Source organism: Tinamus guttatus, unplaced genomic scaffold, assembly GCF_059628265.1.
Source record: "Tinamus guttatus ecotype Peru unplaced genomic scaffold, ASM5962826v1 Tinamus_guttatus_pri_ptg000546l, whole genome shotgun sequence".
NCBI classification, from domain to species: domain Eukaryota; kingdom Metazoa; phylum Chordata; class Aves; order Tinamiformes; family Tinamidae; genus Tinamus; species Tinamus guttatus.
This window is the reverse complement of record NW_028289080.1, coordinates 1,120,276-1,130,182: the sequence shown is the minus strand read 5'-3', so window position 1 is coordinate 1,130,182 and position 9,907 is coordinate 1,120,276. Positions and strand designations below refer to the sequence as shown.

General features: G+C 66.3%; 1 protein-coding gene across 1 annotated transcript; it reads left to right on the top strand.

The window, feature by feature from the left end:
* Positions 1-219: 219 nt before the first annotated feature.
* On the top strand, positions 220-9,629 carry GRK2 (G protein-coupled receptor kinase 2). The gene is made up of 21 exons (XM_088534319.1): positions 220-373; positions 1,428-1,504; positions 2,176-2,249; positions 2,676-2,777; positions 3,069-3,143; positions 3,585-3,646; positions 3,929-3,980; positions 4,358-4,449; positions 5,056-5,155; positions 5,270-5,348; positions 5,497-5,627; positions 6,164-6,258; positions 6,336-6,443; positions 6,526-6,592; positions 7,294-7,394; positions 7,581-7,647; positions 7,731-7,826; positions 7,909-8,071; positions 8,501-8,637; positions 8,847-8,960; positions 9,399-9,629. The coding sequence occupies exons 1-21, from the start codon at positions 261-263 to the stop codon at positions 9,558-9,560; spliced, it is 2,067 nt and encodes a 688-aa protein (XP_088390445.1). The 5' UTR covers positions 220-260; the 3' UTR covers positions 9,561-9,629.
* The last annotated feature ends 278 nt before the right edge of the window (positions 9,630-9,907 follow it).

Sequence of the window (9,907 nt, the reverse complement as noted above, 5' to 3'; positions counted from 1 at the left end):
CACACACACGCATACACACACACACATAGACACGCACACACGCGCACACACCCGCACGCACCACCGCGCGCCGCAACAGCCGCCCGCGCCGCAACAGCCGCCCGCAGCCCCCCCGGCCATGGCGCCGCGCCGCTGAGCGCCGCCCGGGGCCGCCCAGCCCGAGGCCGCGCCCGCCGCCCCGGGGCCGCGCGGGGCCGGGGCCGGGGCCGGGAGCGGGGCCGGGAGCGGGGCCGCGGCGGCGGGGCGGGGGCCGCGCCAAGATGGCGGACCTGGAGGCGGTGCTGGCCGACGTGAGCTACCTGATGGCCATGGAGAAGAGCAAGGCCACGCCGGCCGCGCGCGCCAGCAAGAAGATCCTGCTGCCCGAGCCCAGGTGCGGCCGCGCGCGGGGGGCCGCGGCGGGGCGCGCGCGGGGGGCCCCGGCCCTTCCCGCGCCTCCGGTTCCCCTTTCTGCCGCGGCCGCGCGCCCGTCCCGCCGGGCCGCGGGCGCGCGCGCAGGTGCAGGCACCGGCGCCACCCGCACGAGCGCGACCGGCCCTCGAGGCGCCACCCGCGCGCGGGGACGTGCGCCCCTCTGCCTCGAGCGTGCGCGTGGAAACGCCACGGTGGAGACCTGGGCGCGTGCACACACGCGTGCCCCTCTCCTGCACCCACGTCCTGCAGGCATGTGCACGTCCCCTTGGCCCGTGGGCACAGCGCGCTGTCCCAGCGGACGTGTCCCGTGTTGTCACACCACCGCTGCACCTGGGCCCGCGCGCGCGGCCCTGAGCATCTCCCCAACCAGCACGCGCTAGGACAGGGCTGCGCGTGGGCTCGCGCGTGTGCGCACGCCACGCACGACGCCCTTGCACTTGTTGCTGCACACGCGCGCACACTCGCAGAGCACAGCCCAATCCACAACTTCCCTTTGCACAGGCGGCCTGCACAGGCGCCAGCGCGCGGCCCCGCGCAGCCGGGCACAGCCCGTGAGGCGCACGCGTCCCGTGGGGCCCGCTCTGCACAGCGCTGCCTGTCGCGCCAGCGCAAGCGGGTACCACCGCGCCGCATCTCTGGGAAGCCGGGCATCCCGCCGGACTCCTGCTCTCCCACTGCAGCCGCTCGCAGCTGCTTCCTTCCCAGTGCTGAGGCCGGGCATTTGCCTTCCAAGACCACCGCCTCTTCCCTTTCGGGTGTCAGGGCGGGCGCCGGGTGTGCGGAGCTGACCGCGGCACTTGCACGTTGCGCTTGGCTCCCACACTGTGACTGTCCACACACAGAGCACCCTGCGCTTGCCCCTCACCAGGGCGCAGCTCCCAGCAGGGTGTCACGGTGCAGCACGGGGCCCCGGTGTGCCGGGACAAGGGTGAAGACGGGGCGGCCGGGGAAGGGGCGCAGGGGGGCGCGCTCGGGGCGGGCGGCAGCACTGAGTCCCGGCGGCGTCTCCACAGCATCCGCAGCGTCATGCAGAAGTACCTGGAGGACCGGGGGGAGGTGACCTTTGACAAGATCTTTGCACAGAAGATTGGTGAGCTGCGGCGGGGGCCGGCGGAGGTGCCCCACACTGGGAGCGCCCGTGGGAGCTGCGCGGGCCGGGGGGAACCCAGGCACTGGGGCCGGCACGTGGGTGGTGGCCGGGGGGGCCGCGTGCCATGTCCCCCGCCCCGTCACTTCCCCCAGCACCAGCGCTAACCGTCCGGGGCAGGAAGCGCCTCTTGCTTCCTCCCGCCTGGCGCGGGCGGTTTCCGGGCACGTCCGCCCCGCTGCAGCCGGCCCCACTGTGCCAGCGCCGGTCCTCAGCCCTGCATCCGCTGTGGCCTGTCCCATTGCAGCCTGTCCTGGTACCTTCCGCATTGCAGCCTGCCCCATTGCAGCCTGCCTCGCTGCAGCCTGCCCCATTGCAGCCTGCCCCATTGCAGCCTGCCTCGCTGCAGCCTGTCCTGCTGCAGCCTGCCCCATTGCAGCCTGCCTCACTGCAGCGTGCCCTGCTGCAGCCTACCCCATTGCAGCCTGCCCCGTTGCAACCTGCCCCGCTGCAGCGTGCCCTGCTGCAGCCGTGTCCCAGTGCATGGCCCTGCCGAACTGCCCCCTGGGCTGCTGAGAGTGCTCGGCTCATCCCCAGGCTGGGCAGCGCGGGATGGGCGGCGCTGGTGCCCCGCTGAGGCGGGCGGCCCTCACACGGCCTGTCTGCTCCCACAGGGTACCTGCTGTTCCGCGACTTCGCCCTCAACCAGGCCGAGGAGGCCAAAGCCCTCATGGAGTTTTATGAGGAGGTGAGATGGGGATACATTCGCGGGCAGAGCCCTGTGTCTCGGTGGGTGTGAGGTGGCACCGGAGCCAGACTTGGTAACTGCAGTGCCCGGGTGTGCAGTAGCCGCTGTGCCCTCCGTGTCCTGGGCTCATGGCACCAAGGGCACGCGGAGCAGCCAGGGGACATGGCACTTGGAGTGTGATAGCCAGGGTACACAGGGCACCCAGTACCCAGGAGAGGTGATAACCAAAGGGTGCTGGGGACCTGATCCCCGTTTTGCCTGCTGTGTGATAGCTGGAGGGCTTGGGGACGTGGCTGCTGGAGCACCAGGTGACAGGGAGCCGCCTTGCCCGGGGCTGCACCTGCCCCGTGGGGGTGACGCCTGTGCCCCATGGTGCGTGCCGGGAGCTGTGTGGCCCCGTGACAACGGGAGCTCGGCCCTTGCCAGATCAAGAAGTATGAGAAGCTGGACTCGGAGGAGGACCGAGCCGCCCGGAGCCGCCACATCTTTGACCATTACATCATGAAGGAGCTGCTGGCCTGTTCCCATGTGAGTGTCCCTCCCAGCGTGGGGTGCCCAGAGTGCTTGGGGCAGGGGGCTGACCACGTACCCAGTGTGCGCACGGGATGCGCTGCCCGGTCTCCTTGGGGGGGTGGACTTCAAAACCACCCTCAGCTCCATTGTAGGGGATGCTGAAACCACCACAGACCCGATCCTATGCGGTGAGGTGCTGGCTTCCCCCCAGCTTGTGCAGCGCTCCCTGGCCCCTTTGGGAATGCCTGTCCCTGCTACCCCCGTCCGCTCTGCCCAGGAGTGGCATGATCCAATCTTGCCTTGCAGCCCTTCTCCAAGAGTGCCACGGAGCATGTCCAGAGCCTTCTGAGCAAGAAGCAGGTGCCCCCAGACCTCTTCCAGGTGGGCATCGCCCCGGACAGATCTGGGCTCCCTGCCGCCTCTGCTGCCCGCAGAGTTAATCCTTACGGAGGGCTGGTGAGAGGATGTTGGGGACTGGCAGGGACAGGAGCTCCTGGAGGCTGCCGGAGGGTATGGGCAACCCAAGGGAGAGTGACGGGGTCCCCAAATCCTTGGTGCTGGCAATGGCAAAGGGACCCAAGGCTGCGGGAGTCCTCAGTGAGCAGTGATTGAGACCTCAGAGATACAAGTGCCATGGGCTGACAGTGGGGCCCAGGGGCCTGGCATTGGCGAGGAGTCTCCAGGGATAGTGATGGTCATTGGGGTACTGGATACGGGAAATCCTTAAGGCAGAGGATTAGCCAGCAATGGCTGGGGACTCAAGGGCTACGGGTGACCCTCGGTGGCAGTGAGGACCCAGCCCTGATCTCTGTGTTCCCCCAGCCCTACATTGAGGAGATCTGCCAGAACCTGCGTGGGGGCATCTTCCAGAAATTCATCGAGAGGTGAGATGGGGGGACAGGCCTGCTGGCCCTGGGGTATCTTAATGCACCTGGGGAGCCAGGGAGGTGGTGGAGGACACCTTCTTACATAGGACTTTCCAGAGTCTGAACTAGGGATTCAAGGTGGTCTCCTCATCCCCAGAGATCTCTCTGTCCCCGGATGGAGGTCCTGAGTGAGGGGTGGGGGTCTCTGTCTCCAGACATGTCCCAAATTCCCTCTATTGCCAGATGGGTCTTGGGGGTCTCTGCGAGTGCTTCACTTTTGCCCTCTCTGCTTCGTTGCAGTGACAAGTTCACGCGGTTCTGCCAGTGGAAGAACGTGGAGCTGAACATCCATGTGAGCAAGGGCCAGGGGCACCTCCAGGGCATCTCTAGGGACACTCTCAGGGCGGAAGGCATGGGTCCGAGTCCTCCAGAAGGACACAGACCCACGGTCAAGGCTACCACGCATGGCCCGTCCTGGCAGGGCAGCCTTGTGCAGACACTCTGTCACCTTGCATAGGTGCCCTCACACACAACCTGGTGTTCTCTCACCCGCATGGGTGCAAGTTGCACTTCCACATCAGCCTGTGCTCGTGGGGATGTGCAGAGCGGTCTCCATGTTCCTCCGTGTTCTGTGCCGTCTACCACCGCGTATACAGCTTCCCCGGCACTGTGGATGCCAGGGGACCCAGGCGTCCAGGGTGACACCTGCCTCTCTCTCTCTTTCTCCAGCTGACCATGAATGACTTCAGCGTTCACCGCATCATTGGCCGTGGCGGCTTCGGAGAGGTCTACGGCTGCCGGAAAGCAGATACGGGCAAAATGTAATGGGGGGGACGTGTTGTTGCGGGGGGAGGATGGAGGGATTCCCCGGTGAGAAGGGCCGCGGTCCCCCAGGCAGCCACAAAGCAGGGGGATGCAGCAGTGTTGCCATGGCAGCAGGTGGCAGGGGGATATGGAAGTGTCACCATGGCTACGGCTCCCTGGGGGATACGGTGACGTCACGGGCACCGTGGGTGGTAGCTGGTTGCGGTGATGTGGCCGTGGCTGCCCTAGTGGAGGGACACAGTGGCGTGGCAGTGGGTAGGGGCAGGGCACGGTGTCGTGGCAGTGGGCACTGCAGGAATGTGGCCCTGCAGCTGGAGGTGGGTCGTGGAGCTACAGCTGCATGCAGCAAAGGAATAGAGTAACGTGGCTGTAAGCTGGGGAAGGAGGTGGCCCTGCAGCTGCAGGCAAAGGAGGGATGTGGGCATGGAGCCATGTGCAGGAGAGGGACGTGTCATGTCATGTCATGGTGGAGGAGGGACACAGCACCGTGGTGCGGGGCAGCGCAGGGACGTGGCTTCATGGGTGTGTGGGCAGCGACAGCCCAAGGCACCATGGCCATGGGCAGGCAGCAGCAGGACCCTGCAGGGACTCTTTGCCCCCAGGTACGCCATGAAGTGCTTGGACAAGAAACGCATCAAGATGAAACAGGGCGAAACCCTGGCCCTGAACGAGCGAATCATGTTATCCCTCGTCAGCACCGGGGTGAGGCGCGGGGCTCTGCGGGGACGGCGGTGGTGTGGCCATGGTGTCGGGAGGATCTGCTGGTGACAGGAGGGTGTCACTGGGCACGGTGTGACTCCGTCTCTCCTGTGTCAGGACTGCCCGTTCATCGTGTGCATGTCGTACGCCTTCCACACGCCCGACAAGCTCAGCTTCATCCTCGACCTCATGAATGGTGAGAGATGCCCTGCTCTGGTCCAGACACTGCCCTGCTCCCAAAGGCTGTGGCCAACCTGATCCCCAGGTTCACAGCCCCCTGCCTGCACCATGCCCAGGTCATGGTGGGCAGCGCGGGGATGACAGCTGGGTTCCTCTCACCGCAGGGGGGGACCTGCACTATCACCTGTCTCAGCACGGCGTCTTCTCGGAGGCGGAGATGCGGTTCTATGCGGCGGAGATCATCTTGGGCTTGGAGCACATGCACAGCCGCTTCGTGGTCTATCGTGATCTCAAGGTGACCCCATGGGCACCCATGGACTCTGTGGGCATCTCCCAGGCACCCTGTGGGTACCCACACACCCTCTTGGCACACATGGACCTGTGGGTAATCTCAGGTCCTGCGACCAATCACAGACCCTGCAGGCAACCCCAGGCCCTACTGACAGCCCCAGATCCTGTGGGCACCCACAGACCCTGCAGGATCCCTCAGCGCCTATTGGCACTTCCCAAACCCCATGGGCATTCCCAGGGGCCCTAGGTATTCCCAGAACTTGCAAGTAACTCCCAAAACCGTGGGCATTCCCGAACCTACAGGAACTGCCCAGGCCCTGTGGGCACCCCTAGATTCTATAGGTGTGTCCTGAGATGTCACGGGCACTCATAGATGCTGCAGGCAGTTCTGGTCCCACAGACGCTTCAGTCCTATGGGCACCCCCAAATCCCACAGAACACCAGCACTCCAGCTCAACCCACATGGGCACCTCCTGCCTTTCCGCCCCACCGTTCCCTTGGGCAGTGCTTGGGCTCAGGGATGGCACGGTGTCTCGGCAGCCAGCAAACATCCTTCTGGATGAATTCGGGCACGTCCGTATCTCAGACCTGGGCCTGGCCTGCGATTTCTCCAAGAAGAAGCCCCATGCCAGTGTGTAAGTGTGCCCCTGGCTCGCCCTGCCCAGCCCTGCCTGGCTGGCGTGGTCCCTGACCCCTCTCTGTGTCCCCATAGGGGCACCCACGGCTACATGGCTCCGGAGGTGCTGCAGAAAGGAGTGGCGTACGACAGCAGTGCCGACTGGTTCTCGCTGGGCTGCATGCTCTTCAAACTGCTCCGGGGGTGAGTGTACAGGCACAGCAGGGCGCGGGGTGGCCAGGGGGCCCGCGCCCCACTGACCTCCCCTCTCCCCTGCTGGCTGCAGGCACAGCCCCTTCCGGCAGCACAAGACAAAGGACAAGCACGAGATTGACCGGATGACCCTCACCATGGTGAGTCCGGCCACGCGAGGCAGGCGGCCCAGTGCCACCATGCGCGCACGTGCCAGGGAGGCACACGAGGCACCCGGGCATGCCACAGCCTCTCCTTCTAAGTGCCACGACGAGCTGGGCCCTGCCGAGGCACACCTGGGAGAGGAGCGGGGTGCTCTCCCCATGGGCAGTGCGCGGATGCAGCGCGGGTGGGAGGCGGCGTCCCTGCCCGTCTGCACGTGGCTGTGGGAGGACACGTGCCTATGTGGGCACCTGAACGTGCGGGTGTTCGGGCACGCGTGTGAGCACGTATAAGGGGGGAGGTTGCACGCAGAGGTGTGTTTGCCACTGTCTCTGTGGGCATCTTGTGTCCATGCACATGTCTGTGTCGTGTTTGCACACCTGTGTGCCCCTGTGTGGCTGGTGTGTGTGTGTGCACATCCCTGCATGTGACTTGAGTGCCCGTGCGTGCCCAGTGCATGCCTGTGCATCTGCATGTGCTGGCGTGTGCATTACAGTGCCCACAGGTGGCACGTGGTCCGGGTCTGGGTGTGCGCACCCCTCCACGCTGCGCCTGTGCACGTGGGTGAGGGGGTCCTTGTGTGCACCTTCGCGTGCGCGTCTGCCCCTGAGCACGCTGCGTGCTCCTTGGCAGTGCCAGGGAGCCCCGCCAGGCCTGGCCTCAGCGCCAGGGCCCGTGGTCACCGTGCCCTCGCCCGCAGGCCGTGGAGCTGCCCGACTCCTTCTCCCCCGAGCTGCGCTCCTTGCTTGAAGGGTTGCTGCAGCGAGATGTCAACCGGCGGCTGGGCTGCATGGGACGCGGGTGAGTCCCGGCAGGCGTAGGGACAGGCGCGGGGGGCAGTGCCTGGGCCTGACGAAGGACTGGGGGGCAAAAGGCTGGCAGGGAGGGAGGGCAATGCGGGCAGGCTACAGGCTGACATTGCCGGGCCAGCCCGTCCTGGCTCCGCTGGGAGCCCGCCGGTCCTCACTGCCCCCACTCACTTCTCAGGGCTCAAGAGGTGAAGGAGGAGCCGTTCTTCAAGGGCCTGGACTGGCAGATGGTTTTCCTTCAGAAGGTGAGGGGCATGGTGACAGGACACGGCAAGGGCTGCAGGAGCGTGGGCAGCCACCCCTCTAATGTCAGCCCTCCTGCCGGCAGTACCCACCACCCCTGATCCCACCCCGCGGAGAGGTGAACGCGGCCGATGCCTTTGACATCGGCTCCTTCGATGAGGAGGACACAAAGGGCATCAAGGTACAAAGGACCGGCACGGGAGGGACAGGGGCAGGGGCTGGTGAGTTGGTGTCTCACCTGGCAATGCCCACCTGTGTGCCAGCTGCTGGAGAGTGACCAGGAGCTCTACCGCAACTTCCCACTCACCATCTCGGAACGGTGGCAGCAGGAGGTGACCGAGACGGTCTTCGAAGCTGTCAACGCCGACACCGACAAGCTGGAGGCCCGCAAGAAAGCCAAGAACAAGCAGCTGGGCCATGAGGAAGGTGAGCAGGGCCGGGTGCCGCCTGAACTCCCCAGCACAGCTCTTGGCATCTCTGCCACCCACTTGGAGCCCCATTGCCCAGCACTGCCCTGGCCCGTGGTTCCTGTGGGGTACAGCCAGCCACACAGCTGCCCTGGCATCTCTTTGGGTCCCCTGGTCCACCGGCCCTGCCCCAGCTCCCTGACTCCTGGCTACTGCCCCATGGCACTGCCCGCAGCACCCTGGTGCCCTGGCACTGCCAGACTCACGCTCTGCCAGGAGGCAGTGTCCCCACGGGGTGTCCCTGGCATGCTGCCACACTGGCGTTGCTTTGCCTTGCACTGTCCCCCTGCCCTCCTCTGCCTGCCCTGACACCTCTGCCAGCCCCCCAGGCACCCACCCCTTGCTGCTCCAGCCTGACCCTGTCTCTCCCCTGGCGCGGCGGGTGCAGATTACGCCATGGGCAAGGACTGCATCATGCACGGCTACATGGCCAAGCTGGGCAACCCCTTCCTCACGCAGTGGCAGCGTCGCTACTTCTACCTCTTCCCCAACCGCCTCGAGTGGCGTGGGGAGGGCGAGTCGCCGGTAAGAGGGGCACAAGGGGGACAAGGGGGCGTGGGGCAGGCTCGAGGGGCACAGGGGTGTTGGTGCTCTGGAAGGACACAGGTGTTGGGAGGACACGTAGGGCATAGGGGATGTGAGGGGCATGGGGTGGGGGCACGAGGAAGGCCGGAGGGCCACGGGGAGCGCGGGAGGCCGGGGAGGCCGGGGCTGGGCTGAGCCTGTCCCCCCAGCAGTCCCTGCTCACCATGGAGGAGATCGACTCCGTGGAGGAGACGCAGGTGAAGGAGCGCAAGTGCATCCTGCTCCGCATCCGCGGGGGGAAGCAGTTCGTGCTGCAGTGCGATGTGAGTGTGCCCGGGCTGGCCCTTCCCTGCCAGTCACCTGTCACCCCAGCTGGCCACTGGCCACCTCCTGCCACTTGCTAGCCATGCCCTGCTGGGCACTAACCAAACCCTGCTGGGCACTAGCCACCTCCTGCTACTCATCCCTGCTGGATACTAGGCTACCTCACACCAACTGGGAGCCATCTGCCCTGCTGGCTGCTAGCCACCTCATACTGGGTGCTAGTCACCCCTTCCTGATCAGTGTCTCTGCATGTCGAGCTCTCAGAGCCACGCCAGGCATAGTGCCGAAAGGTGGGGGTGATCCAGAGCCCTGGCACGTGGGATACCCTGGACTAACCTGTCCTCAGCCCTGGCACCATGGGGAGCCCTGAGCTAACCCATCCCCTGCTGTGGCCCCGTGGGGAGCCCCGGACTAACCGGTCCCCTGCCCTGGCACAGAGTGACCCCGAGCTGGTACAGTGGCGGAAGGAGCTGCGCGACGCCCAGCGCCAGGCCCAGCAGCTGCTGCAGCGGGTGCCACGCATGCAGAACAAGCCCCGCTCGCCCGTGGTGGAGCTCAGCAAAGTGCCCTTCATCCAGCGCTCCGCCAATGGCCTCTGACCCCGCGCCCCGCCGCCCGCGTGCCCTCGTCCCCAGCTTCCACCCCGCCTCTAATTTATTGGGTTGGGTTCCCGCGTGCCCCCTGGCCCTTCGTCATCCCCGCACCGGGTGGTGGCAGGAGGCGCGGGGCTTCCCCGGCCCGCCGGGCGCCCGCAGGGCTGGGCACAGAGGGGCACGTCCCCGGCGCCGCCGTCTCAGCCCAGCCTGCAGCCCAAGGGACGTGGGCACCAATGCTGGGCACGCGGCTCCGCTTGGCACATCTTCCCTGTGAACTCTCCGGCTAAGATGAAGGTAGCCCCCATGCCCGCCACTCTCTGTGCCACTGTCCTCTCGGCCCCATGCCCGCT

Coding starts and splice junctions, on each gene's coding strand:
- GRK2 (XM_088534319.1), top strand. CDS start 261: ATGGCGGACCTGGAGGCGGTGCTGGCCGACGTGAGCTACCTGATGGCC. Junction 5,156..5,269: donor TATCCCTCGTCAGCACCGGG/GTGAGGCGCGGG, acceptor CTCCTGTGTCAG/GACTGCCCGTTCATCGTGTG. Junction 7,648..7,730: donor AGATGGTTTTCCTTCAGAAG/GTGAGGGGCATG, acceptor TCCTGCCGGCAG/TACCCACCACCCCTGATCCC.